General features: G+C 36.8%; 4 protein-coding genes across 6 annotated transcripts; 2 read left to right on the plus strand and 2 right to left on the minus strand.

The window, feature by feature from the left end:
• Positions 1-4,077: 4,077 nt before the first annotated feature.
• Positions 4,078-9,638, minus strand: LOC135618305 (SUPPRESSOR OF GAMMA RESPONSE 1-like). Of its 2 annotated transcripts, none has more exons than XM_065119186.1 (6): positions 9,412-9,638; positions 6,743-6,884; positions 6,293-6,479; positions 5,097-5,599; positions 4,583-4,936; positions 4,078-4,482 (listed from the first exon to the last, which is right to left on the minus strand). In XM_065119186.1, the coding sequence occupies exons 1-6, from the start codon at positions 9,417-9,419 to the stop codon at positions 4,426-4,428; spliced, it is 1,251 nt and encodes a 416-aa protein (XP_064975258.1). In that variant the 5' UTR covers positions 9,420-9,638; the 3' UTR covers positions 4,078-4,425. The 2 variants fall into 2 exon arrangements, with proteins under 2 accessions (XP_064975258.1, XP_064975262.1); XM_065119190.1 differs by lacking the exon at positions 9,412-9,638 and adding an exon at positions 8,740-9,319.
• Positions 9,639-10,364: 726 nt separating this feature from the next.
• Positions 10,365-11,059, plus strand: LOC135636694 (uncharacterized). Its single transcript, XM_065148601.1, has 2 exons — positions 10,365-10,532; positions 10,641-11,059. The coding sequence occupies exons 1-2, from the start codon at positions 10,379-10,381 to the stop codon at positions 10,784-10,786; spliced, it is 300 nt and encodes a 99-aa protein (XP_065004673.1). The 5' UTR covers positions 10,365-10,378; the 3' UTR covers positions 10,787-11,059.
• A 2,703-nt stretch (positions 11,060-13,762) lies between these two features.
• LOC135618312 (dihydrolipoyllysine-residue acetyltransferase component 4 of pyruvate dehydrogenase complex, chloroplastic-like) lies at positions 13,763-17,803 on the plus strand. Its single transcript, XM_065119198.1, has 6 exons — positions 13,763-14,886; positions 15,073-15,264; positions 15,348-15,435; positions 15,521-15,591; positions 15,679-15,762; positions 17,483-17,803. The coding sequence occupies exons 1-6, from the start codon at positions 13,945-13,947 to the stop codon at positions 17,585-17,587; spliced, it is 1,482 nt and encodes a 493-aa protein (XP_064975270.1). The 5' UTR covers positions 13,763-13,944; the 3' UTR covers positions 17,588-17,803.
• A 405-nt stretch (positions 17,804-18,208) lies between these two features.
• LOC135636697 (lysine histidine transporter-like 6) lies at positions 18,209-20,330 on the minus strand. 2 transcript variants are annotated; one of them, XM_065148613.1, is made up of 8 exons: positions 20,199-20,330; positions 19,977-20,110; positions 19,519-19,902; positions 19,052-19,445; positions 18,833-18,938; positions 18,675-18,766; positions 18,517-18,585; positions 18,209-18,417 (listed from the first exon to the last, which is right to left on the minus strand). In XM_065148613.1, exons 1-8 carry the CDS (start codon positions 20,223-20,225, stop codon positions 18,319-18,321), a joined length of 1,305 nt encoding a protein of 434 aa, XP_065004685.1. In that variant the 5' UTR covers positions 20,226-20,330; the 3' UTR covers positions 18,209-18,318. The 2 variants fall into 2 exon arrangements, with proteins under 2 accessions (XP_065004685.1, XP_065004681.1); XM_065148609.1 differs by having other exon boundaries at positions 18,513-18,585.
• Between the last annotated feature and the right edge of the window lie 1,640 nt (positions 20,331-21,970).

Consider the following 21,970-nt stretch of genomic DNA (forward strand, 5'->3'; position numbering starts at 1 on the left):
CTAACTAGGGAGATAATCAGTTCATAACCATAGGCAAATGAGTTATATCTTAGCCTGATTGATATTTTTTTAAACCCACGACTATATACTAAGCTACCTTATGCATCTTTTATCTCCACCTCGTGTGCCTCTACCTCCTCCAACTTTTGGGAGAGCTCCTCATTAACCTCCATCTTAAAGGTCAACTCTCGAGTTCGAAAAAGGTTGATGTCAACTTCAGCTTTGAGGGCTCTATGATATGTTCTATCCCTATCAATCTTTATTACACTTGTCGACTTCTTCGAGGACTTGACCTCTCTCAGCTTAGCCATCACCACTATCCCTTCTAGCTCATTTACTCAAACTTAGAGTTGGGTGGCTTCCTCTACTGCTAATGCAACTCATCAACCCGAGTTTGAAGTTGGGTCGATTTCTCCTCTTATCGAAACTTTTTGACGACTACATTATCTCGCTCTTTTAGAACCTCAACTTCTTAGAGGAGATGACCAATAGTCATTGAAAACCATGTTGAAACCAAAATCGAACCAACTCAGTGGTTCATCGCTTCCAAACCAAATTGGAATTGACATTGGATGATTCAATTTTGGTTCATAGATTAAAAAAATTAGAACAATCAAGTCTGAAACTGATAGTTTAGGAACCGAAGCTGACGATTTTAGTTTTGGTTTAAGCTACCAAATTTATAATTTTATTTATTATTATTCAAAAATTAAATTTATAATTTTTTATATTTTTAAAATTTTTAATTTAAAAAATAAATAATTAGTGGTTCAAACTGAAATTATCAATTTTGATTTTGGTTCCAGAATGGTTCCTTACTGGTTTGGCTCTAATTCTTGATTTCAAAAAACTTAAACAGTTGGTTTTAGAACCAAAATGATCCATTCCCGAGTAGAAACCATTAATTTCATAACGTTTGAGCTATATATATTCACCTATTTTTGCTTATGATTTGTGTCTGCATTCATTTGCTCATCAGAATTTTTGCCAAAAAAATTAAATATGATTTCTATTTGAAATTTAGATAACAAAAATATACTAATTCTTAAATTAAAAAAACTTGAATCCTACTTGAAGATATTTTAAAATGCTTTTGAAAGTCCTTTTTTTTAATCCCTGCAATCAATTTAAATTTATCTAAAGTAAATTATTTTTATACTATATGTTGGATGATCACAGGTAAAATCTTTTCATGTACTCACATCTATCTGATCTACTTAAATCGAGTTTTGATATGCTTTATTCATATTTATGGTTGATTTTGTTAGGTAAATAGGTACCAATAATAAAATAAATAACATGAAGGGTAATGATCTTGCAATACCTCTTGAAGAATATATATATATATATATAAGAGATGGTCCAAACTCCCACTTGTAAGGAGCATTAGTGTTGTAGCATATTGGAAGTTTCAGAGGAAAGATGCCTTGGAATCTTACAGATTGCAAGTTCCCAAAGTCAGCAAAAAAGTGCTTCAAAGTTCGAGAGAATTTTCCTTTCAAGTTGTAGTATAATACTCCCCTCTTTAATCTTTTCGTGAGATCCAATGCAACCATGCAAAGTTGTGGTGATGGATGAATTGTTGGCATATGATAAAAAATGATTATATGTGCACGTTGGTATGTTTTCTCTGAATATATTTTTTTCTCTTATATATATATAAATATATATAATACTCAATATATATTTTTAATATTCTTTTTCACTAATAAGTTGGTCATATAAATGAAAATCGAGTATTGTTGCAATTTCAAACGATGGTAGATATATGACACGGAACTATGCCTCTAATACGAAGAGGTCCAATATATGCTTTAATATGTGACTTTGAGATAAATCTAAGATATATATATATATATATATATATATATATATATATATATATATATAAAGAAAGATCGCTATTTAGATCGGGAGCATCCAAAAGTTTGATATGATCTAATCAAAATCTAATGAACTTGACAAACATAAATGGAGTAAAAGAATTAGAGAAAAGAACCCGAAAATACGTAAATACTAACTTAAGAAATAATTCGGTATACTCCTTTTCGAATAATCACTGAACTCACTCGTCGAGGTTACGAACAAGCGTACTTTACATGGGAGACTAATTAGACCTATCATGGTTTAATTGTAAGAAATCACTGAAACCAACTTGTGTTTCTAAATCATTTTAATAGAAACACAATATAAACTGATGCGGAAACAAAATAGCGTACCTCTTGTCGCCAAAAATTTCTACAGAGGTTTCTTCTTGAACTTTGGTACTTCTCGACTCAGAACTCTCGCTTTAGATGGTATAGGAAAGTCTTTCGCTTCAAAGAGATGATTGAACCCAAGGATCAAAATTCCATCGAGAACATTTATCATCACCAAATCATAACGTTCAATAATTAATTCAATTTTGTAACGTTTATACCATAATTAAGAACTTTAATGATATTAAATATTTAATTTAATAATAACGGTTTCATGCATAAAGAATAAAAAACTGAAATCATTTAAATCATAATAAATGAAGAAATTCATGATAATGAATTATAAATCATAATGAGAACAGTTATATTATTATTAAATTAAATATTTAATAATAACAGTTACATTAATGAACCATCCTCAACTAATTCCACTATCACACGAGACCTCCTTATAAAATAAGCTCATGTTTTAATGTATGAGCGCATGAGAGCGTGGAGCTTCGTTGCAGAACGCATTTGTAATAGTAATTTCCAACTCAATGCTTATGAGATATTAATAATATATGTAAGAACTTGCAGTGATGTTTTGACCACGAATACTAATTATAGTCGAGTGAACCATGAACTTGATTGTGTAAGTCTTTCCCTTCCCTGTCTATAATCCAAATTATTGATTGGGATCAAGATGCATTTTGAGATTTTCACAATTAATGTTTCAGAAAACAATAAATTCTAATAGGAGAAGGAGACCTCATAAAAAAAAAAAAATCTTAAAATTAATAATTTGATTCTTATATAAATATTTTATATATTATTATGTTTTGATGAGGGAGAGTAAGAGTTATACTTGGATTTATGTGAGAGGATATATAAAAATATTTGTGTTTGAATAGAGATAAGTTAAAGGTTTTTTTCGTGGACATAAGTAAAAAGTTGCTGAACTATGTAAATCTTCCATTAACTTCTTGATTGTTGATCTTTCTATTAAAAAAAAATATTTTTTTCTTTTTCTCAGGACAATCAAAGTAAAGATAGATGGAATAAAAAGATAAATCTAAATGAATATTTTACCCAAAAATAGCTGGTACTATTAGTTTTGTTAGCGGATGACATCCTCCATATTCATTTTTATCTATAGGCATCCATTTTATTTAGATGAAAGTATTCTCAAACTTTTATTAAAATGATTTGATCATAAGTTATTCAAAATTCTTAATTTTAATAATTAATTATTATAAATTTTTAAAAATATATAAAAATGATACTAATCATCTTAGAATCACGTTGTAGTAATTCTAAGTTGATTAATATTTTTTATATTTAAAAAAAAATTTATGATAAAATTTTTTGAATAGCATATATCATCAAATCATTTTAGTAAAGTATAAGGACATTTTTATTCAAATAAATAAAACATATTTAGGTAAAAAAACAAAATATGGAGCATCATCCACTGAAAAACCAGTAGTAAGAGTTTTTTTTTCGAAAAAATGTCCGATCAATATTAATTAACTTTTTCAAACAGTAAATTTCAATTCAAGACAATTTACTACCAAGTGGCAATCACCATTTTTTGAAGTATTTACAGTGTTTAATCTTACAATAGAAATCCCTAAAAACTGCAAAAGATCCAGCAAGAATTGCATGATTCTATCACTGTCATCACTACACAATTGATAATTTACTGAGTATTTAGCATCAAGATTTTAAATCTCAATCAAGTAATAATTTCAGTAATATATTATATTACTATGTTGTTAGAGTAGGAAACAGTATACTGATTAATATATATAGATATAATTCAAGCCAATGAAGCTCGAACTTTGGAGAAGTAATATGACAGTTTAGAGGTCTCCAAACACACCCTTATCTCGAGTACTGTCACATAAAACAAAAATTAGATATTGACGTTGTTTTTAGCACAAATGTCATAGATTACAAGTTCTGAGGACAATGGCATTTACATCAAGACCTTCTGATACGTGGTGGCGGTTCTCTTAACTTACAAATACAGGTTCTCCAGAATTCTATCAAAGTGTTCTTTCACAAGAGTGATCATCAACTGTGAGCTAATTCAGGGGATGGCACAAACTTATACTCAATTGAGAACAAAATAAGCAAAGTTGGATGATGAAAATGCCTGTTTAATTCTACCACAAAAGGTGCAGCTGCTTGTTGATGCACTAGGCCACCCATGTAAAAAAGATGATAATAGACAGTCCAACTGTCAGTCTGCAAGTTTACTACCAGGCCATGCTAGAAAGCTATCTTGCGATCCAAATTCCTGCACAAGAGATGTTCGAAGTCAGAATATTGACATAGAAGAACACATGCGACTGAAAAGATCAAGATTCAAAAATCAAGTATGAAATTATGAAGCATACAAGTTGGCTCAGCCGGAAATCTGGAGGAGTATCAAGTTCAATGTTAGCATGGTCAGTGCTGTCTAAATTTTGACATTCTTCCAAGTCCATTTTCAAGGCTTCTGCACCCATGGCAGCATAATCAGATAAGCATAGATTGCTCTTTTTTACTTCTTCACCAGCACAGGAAGATTGACTCTGAAGAAACTCCTCGCAAATAGCAATCCCCTCTGCTAGCTGCTGAGAGTCCAGCAGGTACTGCGATTCACCTTCCCACCATTTTGTATCCTCTGTTGGATGCTCACCTTGATCATCAGGCTTATCACCCTCAAGATGCACATGATGCTCTTCATCTCCAGAATGATGAACATTTGACTATTATACAAGAGTTTCCAGTCAGAGACAACCATATGGATAACATAGCAGAAGAAAATATATTGCAACAGAATTCAACCTTTTCTTTTAACTAAGGTGATAATTTTTCAAAGATTATGTTGGAACAAAAAAGTAGATATACTAATTCAACAATGGGTACCTGACCAGATATCACTTCAAGTCTCTCAACATGGTCTTGCTTATCACCGGAATTCTGTTCAGGAGAACCTGGTACAGCACCTGGAGCAGGGTCTAGCTCAGTAACAACATTGTGGTCTATCTCCATGGTGAGATTTTGTCCATTTTTATCACCTAGATCTTGTCCATTTTTTTCACCTGGCTTGGACTGCTGCTGATAGAATATTTTAGACACAACATATTCACCATCCTTCTCATCTTCCCCTGTGCCCAAATGGTATTGGTGCATTACCCAATTTGTTTTCTCAGGTTTTTCACCCTTTGTTGTGCTCATATACAAAACCATTATCTTCTTGCATCCAAGGTGTCTCCCATCCACAATTACTGGTTTTGTCTTGCCAGTCTTATGCCAGCGAACATCTACAAGATCATCAGTGTTTATCTTCCGCCTTTTCCTTGTTCCAATATTGTATGCCTTGAAAGTCCTATGAAAAAAGTGAGACACACTTCCATCCTGCTTGACACCTACCAGTCAGAAATTATGCACCGATTAGCAAACTTAAATATAACATCCATATATATATATATATATATATATATATATATATATAAAATTGTACATAACCATCTTAATGTCAAATAGAAAAATGAGCTGCCTCCGAAATATATAGGCAACCTGACATCATACCATGAAGCATTAGTTTAAGAGGCAGCGAACAAAGTCTAAAAAGATTCCTTACTCAATCTTTTAAAATTTCAATGATAAAATTCCAGAATGTTCTCATTCTTCTTCTTGCTTCACCACTTTCCATCACCATGACCACACCATCTCTACCAACACCACCATATCCCTTGCTCCTTATCCTCTGCCACTGCAACCTCCACCACCATATTGTCTCAACCATCAGCACCACACTACACCCCAGCATCACATCTTCTAACCTTTTTGTTCCATCACCACTATTGTCCCCTACCTCAACATGGCCAATCTGCCTATTCTAGCACATACTGATGGCTGTGATGATGATGAAGGAAAATGAACAAATGGACAAAGGATGAAAGAGTTTATTTTCCCCAAATCAAAGAGATTTGGGAATATCCTTTTTTTTTGTTGATGACCATGCCTGAAATGGATTATTTGCAATAAAATGCACTATAATCAGTTGGAAAAATCATGATAAGATGGTGAAAAAAGGAAAAGAAAATTTTAAATGTTACCTGGCAGCTTCTTAGGATGAGTGTAGCATATTCCATCTTCTTCCTCAACAGTTAGAATGAATTCATTAATGAAAGGATGTGGTTTTGCATCACCTGTCCCAACTTTTGCCATCAAATGTGATATCAACTCTTGGTCGGATGGATCAAATTTCACACCTTTGGGCAACCCTGGCCATTCCTGGACAACCTGAAGATAGGATAGATTATATTCACGAATTAAGAAAGGTCTTCTTCAGCTATTAAAAATTTAATAATACATCATATCAAATATGGCTTTTGGTTCTCTTTGTCAAAAGTAAACTTCCGATAATAATTCAACAGCTAGCAAATAGCTTTAGTTGACATCTAATATAATCCACCAGAAATATAGAGTAGAATAACCTTGTTGATAAGAGTACCATAATTGCATTCCAACATAAAATACATTGACATCTAAAAAATCGAGCATACATCACTGTTATCTATGACATGGTTGCATCTAGGACAAGCTTTAGTTGGGTTGCTTATCCATTTGACTTTGCTCGGGTCCACTGTAGCAGAGGCATTTTTAATCTTTGTCGCGATTCTTTTACTGTCAATTAACCAAGATGGGCTGCATAAGAAAATTTCATTTTTTAGTCTCAAAGCAGAAAATATTAAATAAAATAAGTTAAGTAATTTATCCAACTATTACTTGCACCTATATTGTCTAAAAGACACAAAAGAGAACAATGAATAACAAACTCCAAGAAATAGAGAAACAAAGTTCATACATTGAACCTTCAATTACCAGTCGCATATGATATTAAAGAAAAGGTAAAACCAATACAGCAAACAGAAAAGACAGCAAAACATATCATATCATGCACCATGGAACATGTTCTGATAGATCTCCAAGTCGTATGAAGCTACTTGTGAAAATAATTATGGAAATAGATTAATTGTCTCAAAATTTCCTTTTATCTTCGTATGGCTTAATATGATTATTTAACTCATTATTCTCAGTTCAAACTATTAAGTTAGATGTTCAAGATTTTCATAAAAGAAGTTAAGTTTCCAGTGATAAAGCAATATACAAAATGAAATTATCAAATTCTCATAATGTAGGGAAAGTGCTCCCCATAATTTGAGATTTTGCTTAAACAAGATTGTAAAAACAGCAAGAACTACTACATAAGTAACATTATTCACACTCCAGAATGTGATGAAAATATGTTACAGACAAGTCAATTTTACGGATGATGATTTTGTTCATTTCTCGATGTTTCATCCAAATATGTATGAGCTACCAATTTTTCAACTCAATGATTCCAAGATACTCAAAAACGAGATAGTTCTTATAATTCTTTTCCCTTGGACACAGGCTTCACAAATGCAGCATAATGTCATGATACATATGCTTAATCCAAATCTTCACCAGTTTCCACTCCCAGCTACCGATTTCTAGCTCAAGGATACTAAACATAAGTACATTAGGACCAACATGCAACATAGTCAGATATCAATAGGCCAAAAGGCATAAACTTTCCCGCAAAAGAATACCAATGTCGGTTGAATTATCACAAGTTGAAGAAGTAAGTGCAACCAAATATTATCTTGATGAGCCTTAAAAATGTGCATAATGCATATGCTACCAATTCTTTTACAAAGTGACCAATATGACCTTGATTGATAATATTAAGGACCTACATCAAGCAGCTATTCTTACAGGGTCCACCTTGGACACAACTATCTTTAAACAATTGCCTTAAATATATAACAACTAATGATTAGATTGGTTCTGTTATATCAGATAACACCATTCAACAATACAAATATGCAGTACTGTTCATCAATGGAAGGAATAGGAATGACATGATTGTCATGTTTTTGGAAAACTATTGTCAATAGAGCTAAGTGGCAGAAAGAAGTGAGACACAAACCAGATATAAATGGGACCATTTCTAATTTTGTCAGTTGTCGTTGCTTTAATTTTAGTTACATACTAGTTTATGAATCTAAAACAGACCCAACTAAAACTTAACTACTTCCTACTTTGTTCAAATCCACATGTTCCCTTCAGTCAGAGATGAAAGTTCTTTTGTTTAATTTTCAGCCAACTTGCAAGCATCTACATGGAGAAACAAACAAGTCCTGATTAATAACATGATTGCATGATCATTCAACTTATTGCCAACCAGTGAAGCAAACAACAAGCATAGGATTTAGCCAAATAAAGCTAAGTAAAAGCTAGATATTTTAAATCAGTCGCTACAATGGTGGTGCATCATTCATTGTGGCATAACTCAAATGAATGTTGATACAATGGTAATAAACAAAATAAATGGATCTTCTCAGATTCTTTTAAAGCTTCATATATGGTGCTTAGGGAAACAAAAATCAGGAAATCACAATAAAGATATTCATGAGAACAAAACACAAAAGCATCTATCTTTTAAATAAGTAGATCTTCTCAGACTCAGCTAAACCTTAACTACTCCCTACTTTGTCTGCAAATCCACGTATTCCGTTCAACCAGAGATGAAAGTTTCTTTGTTTGTCAGACAACTTGTGAGCTTCTCCTTCATGGAGAAAGAAACAAGCCCCGATTAGTAGCATGATTGCATGATCATTCAACTCATGGTGAACCAGTGAGGCAAGCAACAAACGAACTAGGACAACAAGTTTACATGACCCATATTAGGATTTAATTAAATAAAGTCAGGTAAAAGCTAGATCTTCTAAATCAGTTGCTACGATGCATCATTCTTGTAGGCAACAACTGTCAGGAATTTTACCACAACGAGAAGAAACAAAATAAGTGGATCTTCTCAGACACCAACATGACATCAAAATGAACAGTATTCTTCTAGGGCTTCATACACGGTGCTCGGGAAAACAAAGACCAGGAAGTCTCAATAAAGAAGCTTAATGAATCTTCAGACACTATCAATGACATCCGGATCAAAAATGATTCTTCTCCGAGCTTACTAGGAACAGAAACCAAGAAACCCCGGCAAAGATAGTCGTTCAAGAGAATAAACACCAAAAATTAACTTTTAAAGCTATTCGGACAAAAATATGAAAGGCAAATTGTTCGCAGCAGACGAACAACGAAAAAAGGCGCGTTATCGAGATGATCGCTTAGGCGGAGAGCAGACCTGCTCATCCTCGAATGGGGCCGTGATTAAAGAGGGCCGCAGCTTTGATTGAGATTGCCTTGGAGAAGGGAACGGAAAGAGGAGGTAAGGAAAGGGACTCGGAGATCGGAGGAGACTCGTCGCAAGGTACTTTAGGGTTGGGGATCGGTCGGTGTGTGATTAGCAACGGAGCGGAAATTATAGAAATTTGAAGCGACTGTGACTGGGGACTGCAGTTTGTCTTTGATACGACGGCCAACGGCAAAAAAAAGGCGTGGACGTGTCTTTCAAAGCGCGTTCTTTAAGCCAACCCAGTGAAAGACCAGTTTAGGCCTGTTATATATCTTGCGCTTTTATTGGTTGGCCCAAGAGAGATCTAAATGCGTCTTTTTCTTTTTCTGTTTTGGTTCTTTTATTTAATCCTAAAATAGTGAATTAGGTCTACGAAAAAACACGTATATATATATATGCATTTTAAATAAATATATACTTTTCTAAGTTCCAAAAATAGCATATATATATATATATATATTAAATGTTTAAAATTTCTGGATATGTCATTCAATAGGTTAATTACTCTAATCGTGTAAAAAAATAAAAATATATTGAATATTTAGAACATCCTTTACACTTTGGTTGACTATTTGACTTTTCATTTCCTAAATTTAAGTTTAAAGTGCAAAACACAAAGACTATTAATTTAGGATAAATATGTATTTAAAATTTTTAAAAGTCAATGTCATTGATGGCAAATCGTGAAGATTAACCTCAATATATTTTATGTGAAAATTCCAGGATTAAATAAACTAAAATAATGTTTAGATGGGGTATAAAAATTGAATTACTAATTTTGAAGCTGTGTGCAATTTTATTAAAATGAATCTCACCCAACCCGGACGAACCGGTCCAATCGGTCCAGTCGGTCCAACCGGGCCACTACGAACCCTTTATGACGTCAAAGTGGAGGGGCGCTCGTAGGCGTAGAGAGATGAACACGGATATAGCGGCTGCGGTGAAGCCGGAGTACCCGGTGGTCGACCGGAACCCTCCCTTCACCAAGACCGTGGCCAACTTCAACACCCTCGACTACCTCCGCCTTCTCACCATAACTGGAGTCTCCGTCACCGTCGGCTACCTCTCCGGTACACCCTCCATTTCCTCCTTCTCCTCGTCTTTTTATTCTACATTCTCTTAATGTCTAGGATTATTCCTCCTCATCGGTGATTGTGACGATGTTGATCTGGTTGCAGGGATCAAACCCAACGTCCGAGGCCCGTCCACGGTGACTGGCGGCCTCATTGGCGTCTTGGGAGGCTTTATGTACGCTTACCAGAATTCTGCCGGCCGCCTCATGGGTTTCTTCCCCAACGATGACGAGGTGGCTCGCTACAAGTAGTCTGACTGTCACTGTCACCCCTTCTTTTTCGCTCTTCTTTTTGCAATAATTTCCTATAAGAAGTAGGTTTTATCATTGATGGTTACTTGTGCTTTTGTTTACAGACGCCTGTTGTTTTCTGTGGTATAAGTGCCTTAATGTTTAGCAATTATAGTTGTTGGTCATGTCCTGTGAATGTGATACTTTTGGATTCGTACTGGTGCAGAGAAGTTTGGAGTCGAATGAATAAACTTATTTTTTCTGATAAATGAAAATGCATAAATTGTTGATCGATGTCAGGGATTTGGGCAGAATTTGCTTTTGGTTTGAGTTTGGTGCCTAGAGTCACTTGATCATCTTTTTTACTTGGTAGTTCTTTTATCTTGGGTGAGAACTCTGATAACTCTAGATTTGTTTCTTGTGTATAATTGCATATTATATGCATAATTGATGGGGTTTGGAATGTGGCTATTGCTTAAAGTTCTGTAATGTTTATATTATGTAGAGTTATTGCATCAATATATTTCCATTTTGGATACTTTTTTTTGAAGTGCTATGTTTTCTCTTTTGATGATCTTTGTGATTGTTTTTGTTCTGATTCATCAGAAGTTCTTGATATGTTATTCTTAATTTCCTTTCATGTATCTGCATGTTTGTTATGTTCTTAACCAAGTGTATAAGTCTCTTGGCATCGACCGTTCAGATAAAATTGTTGATATAAATATTCATCAAAGTTGTAAACCCACCAGTAATTTGTGAATATTCTTAATTTCCTTTCATATATCTGCATGTTTGTTATGTTCTTAACCAAGCGTTTAAGTCTCTTTGCATCGAGCATTCAGATAAAATTGTTGATATAAATATTTAACTAAGTTGTTAACCTGCCAGTAATTTGTGAATTGCTGTGGAGTTTGTAATAAACTCTTCTTAGATTAAATTTCATGACTTTTATGTGTTGAAGACAATTTTGATTTCCTTCATGAACATATGTTCATATTAGTGGCTCTTTTCCTGTATTTTGTGATCCACAACAATTTCTGCTTCTTTTTTATGTTCCTGTATTTACTTCATTTTATCATACGAATGAGCTGGGCCATTGCATTCGTTCGTCTAATATTTAAGTTCCAGAGTTTTCTTGTTGCTCAGGAGCAAGAAATGGACTAAATATTCAATTATTTATAAACTGGTGGACTTGGTTGCGAGTCACCTTTGAAATTATACTTTTGTCAGGTTGTAAAATTGTTATCTGTTAACTTGATTCTTCCACAAACCTGTCATATTAAGTATTTTGTTATATCAACACCTGAGTTTAGTGTAATTTTCCATGGTACCATGGTCTGATGCTTGAATGGTAGCGAGGTTGATGTGTTAATGATTAATATGATGTACTTATCTAGTCCAGAGCTCCATAGGCATTCTATTAGTCTTCTGAGATGTGAATCTTCATCACTGGGGTGATAGTTGCAGATATCCTTTCAAATTGATACTTGCTATGGGATTCCTCATTTGTGATTTGTTGCAAATATAGAACTATTTGTTTTCCTTTTTCCTATAAACACTAGTTGCTGATATATGCTTAACATGATCTTGGATAGAGATTGGTGTGCGCGCCCGTATGTGTGGTTCTTTTCTATATCAAAATGATAATGATAAAAAAATCATGATGAACATCGAATGAAGTTAAAAAAACTGTATTAATGATTATGCTGCAGCATGGCTTCTTGGGTGACCTTAATGAACATTTTAATTGGTCAATTGAAATGCCTATTCACAAATGTATTAGGGGATGATTGAGAGGTAAGGGCCAAGCAATTGTTGAGCTTTAACAAACTGGATGAGGTGTGGTAGTACCTATCATGATTTCCTGAATGCTTAGATGCAAGTGCCTACTCCTTTTCCTCAGTAAATTTGTGTTTGTATGCAAATGGAGCCAGATATACTTATGCAAAAGGTGTATATCCTTGGCATATTTGCATTAGTATTTGAATCTGGCTATCTAAAATTTTTAGGACACACATGCAGATAAAGGTTGTTTTGAGTTTAAATTTGTCCTAATATCTTATTATATCTACAAGTACCAAGTTTACCTATATTAATGCAAGAAAAAACTGTTTGATTGATTTTTCTATGTATACTATATTCTTTCATCATGTTTCTTTTTCTTTTTGCATTTACTTTGAAAATTGTCTACCTTGGAAATATGATTGACAGATCTACATTAGTTTCTAAATAACATTAACATTTATACATGCCTAAACTCTGATTCTGTTATATTTCTTTTATATATCTGGTTTAGATCTTTACAAAAATATGGTCACAGAATCATGCAGCTGATTGGTATTTTTGTTCTCTTGTATACATTAATTTAGAGTCGATACTAATGTGGTTTCTCCAATATCTGAGCCATATTCATCCTAATTTCATCTCTACTCTTAGGATATTTTAATCGTCGTAATGGTGAATCTAGTTGTATGGTGTTTGAAAACTCATGATAAATTCTTTATTTTATTTTTTGTTTGTTTAGTATGTTATGCTTTTTTTTGTTTAGAAAAATACAGGTTTCTGGTTTTATGTTTTGTTTGAAATAATGGAAAATACTTCAATTAATCTTCTTGTCGGGATAAAGAGTTGAGAAGTCGCAAAGAGGATGCTTTAGAAATGTTTTTTTGGTTTCAAAATCAGAAATAAAAATAAATTTGTTGATCATATAAGGAAGCATCCTGTTCATGAACACAGACAATATCAATAAATATTGCAAACCATGTTCACTTATCTTTGCATTCGCCACACAAATAACTATTGAGCTTCTCTAAATAACTACACAAATAAATCAATTTTACTCTTTTAAGGCACAACCTTATTGTTGAAGATTTCGTACATGACGAGCCAGATAACATTACGTATAGCTAAATAAAATGTTAATTATGCTCAATCCAATAAATCTATCATTCTCAATAAGCCATACGTATCTTAGACTGCATCTCCGCCTGTGGCGATATTACCACTGTGAGGTGCGTCCGGTTGGACTAACTCCTACAACTAACCTATCCGAGCGCCTCTTCCAACTTGGCCTCGACATCTCCGCCTCGCTTCTTAAGCGTCCAACCGACCCAATCGGTTCCTCGGCCGCAACGACAGCAACAATAAGTAGAACCCCATCTTTGCCGTCGCCACCACCAATGGCCGCGTCTCCGTCGACCACATCCGTCGCCGGCGCAGGCCCGCTACTGTCCTTCTCCTCCTCCCTTTCCTCCCCCTCCCGCCGCCTCCTCCTGCCCCTCGTCCGCCGCAGCAGCGGCGGCGCAGGGCGCCGTGCCGCACGGATCCCCGCCATCAGCGCCAAGATCCGGGAGATCTTCATGCCGGCGCTGAGCTCCACTATGACGGAGGGCAAGATCGTGTCCTGGGTGAAGTCCGAGGGCGACCGCCTGTCCAAGGGCGAGAGCGTGGTCGTTGTCGAGTCCGACAAGGCCGACATGGACGTCGAGACCTTCTATGATGGCATTCTTGCCGCCATCGTCGTCCCTGCTGGAGAGTCGGCCCCCGTCGGCGCCCCCATCGGCCTCCTTGCCGAGACCGAGGACGAGGTCCCCCTCGCCAAGGCCCAGGCCCAGTCTCAATCCCAGTCTCAACCCGCACCCGTGACCCAATCCCCTCCTTCTCCTCCCTCCGTTGCCGCCCCTTCTCCTCCACCTCCGCCTCCGGCTCCGGTAGCCACTCCGGTGGCTGTTTCGGAGGGGCCGAGGAAGATCGTGGCCACGCCTTTTGCCAAGAAGCTCGCGAAACAGCACAAGGTGGATATCGGGACCGTGGTCGGGACAGGGCCTTATGGAAGGATCACCCCTTCCGACATCGAGGCCGCGGTTGGAATCCAGCCAAAGGTGCCTGTAAGTTCTCCATCTCCTGCCGTGACTCCACTGCCTCAGTCTCCAGCTCCAAGTGCTGATAGAAGCGCCAAAGCTCCAGCGGCTGCTCTGCCTCCTATTCCTGGCTCCACTGTTGTTCCCTTCACCACGATGCAGGCTGCTGTGTCAAAGAACATGGTGGAGAGCCTCTCGGTGCCGACTTTCCGTGTCGGATATCCTGTGACGACTAATGCGCTTGATGCCCTCTATGAAAAGGTATACTTTTATCTGTCTTTATTTTTTTTTCAAAATTTTTTACTTTTTAATCTAAAAATTGTATTCGGCTACAAGATTCGTTCATTATCTTGTAGGATTGAGATTTTCATTATGATTTATGAGAAGAGGTTTGGTTACACATTTATAGATTACTTTGTTAAATTCCTTACCTGGAATTTTTATCAGGTCAAACCCAAGGGTGTCACCATGACCGTGCTATTGGCTAAGGCTGCAGCTATGGCACTTGCAAAGCATCCGGTTGTGAATGCAAGCTGCAAGGATGGAAAGAGTTTTACTTACAATGAGAGCATCAACATTGCAGTTGCTGTGGCGATTGATGGCGGACTGATAACCCCTGTTCTCCAGGATGCAGATAAGGTTGTAAAAAGATATAGATCGATCACTGGTCAATATCTCTTTTTTTGTTTGTCTGTAATTAATCAGTAATTTTATCTGTACAGTTGGATATTTACTTGCTCTCTCAAAGATGGAAAGATCTGCTAAAGAAGTCTCGTGCTAAGCAGCTTCAACCCAATGAGTACAGCTCAGGTAAATGTTTATCAAGTCTCTCTAGGGTTTGCTTAATGTGTTTTTGGTTTGGTTTTCTTCTAAGTGGATGGTCATTTTTGTCTAGGAACATTTACTGTCTCCAATTTGGGTATGTTTGGGGTGGACAGATTTGATGCTATTCTTCCACCTGGTCAGGTATGTTATGTAGTCGTGATTTTCTGATTGGAATATCAGCTTTTTATAATTGTAGTGACTCATTTAATTTGTTTGATTTGTGTTAAGGGGGCTATTATGGCAGTTGGAGCTTCAAAGCCCACTGTTGTTGCCGATGCTGATGGTTTCTTCTCTGTTAAGAGTAAAATGCTGGTATGTTAACATTTTGCTGTCATAGGTATTCTTGCCTGAATGCCGTTAGCTTCTATGGTTTATGCTAATAGTTGCATTGTCTTTGTGTATTTTATAAATTAAGAACTTTTTAATCTGATTGGCACTCTGAAGATACACTAATGTTCGCCTTATATGTATCAGATAGTTTAACACAGGCCATATGCACTGGTTGGTCGAAAGAATTTTACAATTTGTGCCAAAGTTGGTAAAAAAAAAAAAAATCAATTTCACTTTTTTTTAGCTTCCATGTGAAATGGTTATTCCTCTGAGCACTACAATATGTGTTCCTCACTTGTGGTAAACAAATTTAAACATTTCCAGTTGTTATACCATTTTGAGAGAACTTACAACCAACAAGGCTTTGAAATATGGTTTCAGTTTCTATTTCCTGCTAGCTTATCCAACTTCTTATCTTTGGTTCATTAGAGTTCTAGTCAAGGAATTTAGGAAAACAAGATATTGGAAAATTATGAGAAGAATTAAACAAAAAACAAAAAACCTATTGCACACAGTGATTTGTGTAGTCTTACTAATTCTAACCTAAAAGTTGAGTTCTGCATGGAAGTTTTCTTTTTATGTAAAATGTTGGGTACAAGCTTTATCAAATATCGAGGGAGACTTAAAAGGATTTTGTTAAATAACAATTTGAATGGTTTTTTATTTAACTGAGCATATTACTTTGTACATGCAGACCCAAAATAGCTAGCATAATATAAATTGCAGATAAGGGCTCAATTTTTCTCCTCCCATTTTGAACTCAATTAAATTTCTTAAAGACAACTTTTATGTCGTCTTATTTGTGTCTCAGATAAATGACTAATAAAGCCCAAATTGTATATACAACAGAAGACCAATATCCCAAAATAACTATGTGAAAAATGGATGATAATACTTTGAGAATCCCTTTAAGATAGAAATTCCAACAAGAGTTAACCGAACAACTACAGTTCGATTGACTGATCTCAATCAAGAACGTATGTATTGTGGTGTATAGGATATACAGTTTTTTATAGATCAGTACTTGTCCTGCAGATACTATTGTGTAACTAGGACTTCCATTAGTTTCACAGCCAGACCAAGACTATTGTGGATACAGATTGAACTCTGTCCCTCCGAAAGAACCTATGTTAATAGGTGGATATACGAGGGATAGGGGCTGACTGATTTTGTGAAAACTTCTCATGCTATGCCTCAGTTTGGTTTATTTCTGTGTACAAAATTTGTAAGATGAGGTAAATTTACTTGTGTATGAAATTTGTAAGAATGAGGTAAATTTACTTGTGCTTGGTTCATGTGCCATACCACAGGTCCACTTCTGACAAGAGGTTGTTAACCTAATAATATAGTCAGCATGACCTTGACGAAAAATATCATACCAAATGGATCTTGTGAAGCCTATTTCTTTGGAATTAGATGCAATGTTACAGTGGTCTATGGTTTTGTGGTTAATTATTTGATCTATGACTTTTGTTTTGTGGTTGCTCTCAGCTCAATATCTTGTATAAGAATCTCATCAATGTAGACAAGGTTGTTGAGCTTGCTTTCTTATCTGGGATCGTAAAAGGGACCATAAACTCACATCTGCAATTAAGTTTGCTGATTTAAAATAACCCTTGCATGCTAGTAAATAACTTGTGTTTAATGCAAGGCAAATTTATTGCTTGAATTTTTCTAAGATTTGTCTCCTTTTCTTTTCCAGGTGAATGTAACTGCTGACCACAGGATTATCTATGGTGCTGACTTGGCAGCCTTCCTACAGACATTTGCAAAGATTGTTGAGGACCCTGAGAGTTTAACGCTGTAGGTTTTTCTCGCAAATAACTATTTGCACGAGCTATCTGTTGTTTTGGTAGCAGTAGTTGAGAGCTTTCTTGGCATTTTCTCTTCGATAAACAGATTAACCTGTCATTAAGGTATATGCTTCTTGTTGTTGTGTTTGCAAGTGTCCAACTTTGCTAGAAAGTATTAAAGATGTTTGGAAAGTTTTTCAACTTAAATAAAATTTGATATTTCTAAACTACCTAATCAGTCCAAAAGAATGAGATCAATTTTCTTAATTTGTGGTGGTTATTTTTCATGGTTGCCATGATTGACAAAACTTATTTATCCTATTCAGAGTTAGAAAGTCAAGTACTTTCTAAACATTAATCATTTTTTTTAGATTCTTTTATTTTGATGTAAGGGATCTCAGTCTAGAGATTTTATGTTTTATATATGTTTTTAATGTTTCATGCACATGATCGAACTTGTACAGTCAAATGAATTCTGTTTAGTGCATCGAATGCATCCAGGAGATCCTATGCAGGTCTAAGTCCGCTTGAAGTTTACCAGTAATAGTGGAAATTTAATCGACCATACACTTTCTCTTCCTTCAACACAACCTTGGGAAGGAAGCCTCACAAATTTATTGAGTAAACTACAAAACTTGTAAGGCTAGGACTAGCATTTGCATTCAACCATAGAAAAGAAGTCACACAACTCATCTTACATGAGAGATCGATACAGTTCCCCAAGATAAGCAAAACATAATCTCCTTCAGGAGTAAAAGCTGTAGGTGGAAGAATCTACGAAAATATTCCTCAAGCCCCCTATTGTCGAAGCAAACATCATAAGCACCCCAACAATGATGCAGCCCTATCAGAAAGAACCAGCAAAAAAATCCTCATGCGTCAGGTTTTGCACATCTGATTCTTTATAGATAACAATACAATGAATCAAGTAATAGTTACTTGCCCAATTAGCAACCCAGTGAAGGCTAAATCTCTTTGGCTTCTTGATTGCCAACCATATCACACAGGGTAGCTGGAACAATGCTCAGAATGTAACCAAAGTTTCAGGATTCATGTAGCAAACAAAGTATTAATTATATTAGGAACAGTGTTTTGACTCACGAAGTAGGAAGTAGGTGTAAATCCAAAGCCGCCAAAGAACCCCAAGAGATCAGCGAAGAATGGAAATGTGACTCCAACAAAGAGAGTGAAGGCTGCAAAATGAACACGCTTTTAGGTCTGCAGTTTTCATGATATTTACTGTGACTTGTTATTCTTACCGACGTAAGCAGATCGAGCAATCAGACGCAGAGCAATTCCAGGTGGAAGTTTCAATCTCGTGATCAGTATGCTCTCGATGCTGTCGAAGACGGGCATTGCATAAACCTGCAACTCATCCAAATTAGTATCGCCAGTTCTATGAGACATGTTAGCGATACTGCCATGAAGGCCAAGACAAGCAGTCGGTGCCGCATGAGATGAGCATATGTTTCACTCACTTGGTAGCTTCCAATGACATGGATGACCACCATGAGGTTGGCCGCCGCGATGAGCCACCGCGGACGCTTGAGTGCCATGAGCACGTTGTCGTCCACCTCCTGGCCGAAGGTCCAGTATCCGGCCATGGCCACCGGGAAGTAGCAGAGCGCGGTGATGAAGTAGGCCACGACTGTGCCCTTCCACATGGGCATCCTCGAAGGCTTGGTGGGCGTGGAAGGGATGGTCGCCTGGATTTCCAGGATCACCCCGTGGCCGGCGTAAGCGAACGCCACCTGCCCCAGGGCGCTGAACACCCTGAACATGGAATCAGATGCGGTGGTCATCTTGTACGCATAGCTTACGTTGCTCGCCGGGCCTCGAGCGAAGCAAGCCACCCATGTTATCGTGGAGTAACTGCAACCCCAGAAATGGAGGGAGAAAACCATTAGAATGGGTAAGTATCGACCTCGATGGATCATGCCTTTACCTTAGTGACATGACTGCTGCTGCTAAGGATACAGCAGCAATCGAGTTCAGGTTGGGGAGCTGAGATAGGAAGAACTGAATCGAGCCAAAGATGCAGATCCAGTAGGACTGGTGCAGCTTTGTGCTCTCGGGATACAAGATCTCCATGAACTTCTCCAGGCACTTGCCGCCTGTGACCATGTACACCGTATCGCAGCCGACCTGGACGATCAACTGCTGAGGGACGACGATCCACAGCCCCAGTCGGGGACCGAAGGCGTACCGCCCGAGGTCGCTATACCGATCGAATCGAGTCCCCGGCACGCACTCATGGAGTTGGATCATCAGCCACAGGGTGTACAAGGTGATGCACCAGGAGACCACCAGTGCCAGCGTCCCAGGACCCCTGCAACCATCGAGACCCGACTAAGTTATTAGCTTTAGTTCTCCCTCAGAAACAAGAACTCATCGATGTCCGACCATCCCAAGTGTGCCATGGCATAAGGCAAGCTGAGGACGCCGGCGCCGACCATCGCCGTGACGTTGTGGAACGTCGCGTACCACCACTTGGCGCGTCGAGGGCTGGCCTCCTTGGAAGCATCATCACCGGCCACCTGAACGCAGCAAAGCAGAAGAGTCATTGTGCTATCGACCAAACAAATTGGATCAAATGGAAGTATGCAGTGCAGAGCCCTCCGAGACCTGAGGAAGGACTGAGGTGGAAACCATGTCGGTTGAATGGCAATGCTCTCACACTGATGGTTTGGTGCAACTGCAGCGGTATTTGTAATGGCTCATCAGTGGAGTGTCATGATTCATATGGTTGCTGGGAGAGAATCTGGGGCTCTTGCTTTAGGTGATCAAATATAAAATTCTTGCCCCGAGCATCTTAATTTGCACACTTGATCATCCTGAAAAGGAAAAGGAGAGGCTTCAATTCACCAAGATGATCGGAAACATTATCCTTGACTGAAAGATGGGATCTGTGAATTCTGTATTGGATAGTTGTCTCACAAACAGCCACGAACACAAGTAAATAAAACATCTTTAAACCATGACTTGGCATCAAGATCGACTTAGTGGTGTTAGGTGATCAATGAGGTAGTGAAATTTGACTGAGGTAAAGATCAAGCATAACTATCAATTCTTTTGTTGCTTGCTTCTGTTGGGTGTTTACTATATGATGATGATGATGATTATTATGAAATTACTGTATGAGGTGCTTCCAACTTTCTTCAGGTGATTCAATTGTCTCCTTGGAAATGGGAGGGCCAAACTCGGCTGGTGGTAACTAACCTTTGAATGAGTAATATCAATTGAGACGTTATGATACAAGTACTGAGAACCAAATTATATGCGCATGTAATGATGAGGGTATATGATTTCGAAGATCTTCTTTTGACTAAATTCCAAGCTCTACCTGGTCACTTTCTGCAAGAGGCCCAATTCAATGCATGTCTTATAAGATATGCATTGTGGAAGCTTCTCAAGCATGATTATTCTTGGTTATGCACCCACATGTTGCTTCTTTGATCTAAGAGCCATTAGAAGATGGTATTGCTAATAGTCAATCCATTAGGGAGAAGCTTTAGGTTACTATTGCTTCTTGTTAAACCAAGAAAATGTAAAGTAGCTTCTGCTTTATATTCAATTTTGTACTCCTGTCAGTCCATATATATTATATATATGTATACACTATTCATCAAGAAAATGTAAAGAAATCTGTTATGTGCTTGTTTTCGTGTGCTTCACCAAAAAGTTCATGGCTTATGTCACTTGGAATAAAGTTGAGGCTATATCTATGCAGGCTATATCTCTCAATGTGCCACATGATTAAATAATGATTGGAATTTGGTTCCATATCAGTACACTTTGTACACCTTTAGAAGTGTCTTCCAAAACATGATAATATTACGGATAAAATATCTCTTGTAGATATATATATATATCCTACTTAATTTATTTTGTACATATGTCATGTAGATGTATGTTAACCTAGATATTGATGTTATTCTCTTGTCCTCTGTGGAAGCCACGTGTACACAATCCATAAAATGTTCGATATTAACTGATGAAAGAAAGAATAAAGCTTTGCGAAGCCACAGTAATCCCGATTATGATATTTTGTACAAATGTTATAGGGATTATAGATCGGGTGGTTTAACATATGGATGATTATTAATATATTATTCTATCTTTACCGATACCTAATCGATAATCTCGACAATTACATCATTGACGATATGACACATAGGGCCAACACCACAAAACAATTACTCCCTATCCCTTGCTTTAGCGTATGACTTCATGATCTCATTCATAATCGAACAATACATATAATGTTCTAAAAAGCTATAGAGTTATGTTCTAAAAGTGGCTTCCCCATCATATTGACTTAACATGATCCCATTTATAATTGAACCATACATATAATGTTCTAAAAAGCTACAGAGTTATGTTCTAAAAGTGGCTTT

Source organism: Musa acuminata, chromosome BXJ1-3, assembly GCF_036884655.1.
Source record: "Musa acuminata AAA Group cultivar baxijiao chromosome BXJ1-3, Cavendish_Baxijiao_AAA, whole genome shotgun sequence".
Taxonomy (NCBI): domain Eukaryota; kingdom Viridiplantae; phylum Streptophyta; class Magnoliopsida; order Zingiberales; family Musaceae; genus Musa; species Musa acuminata.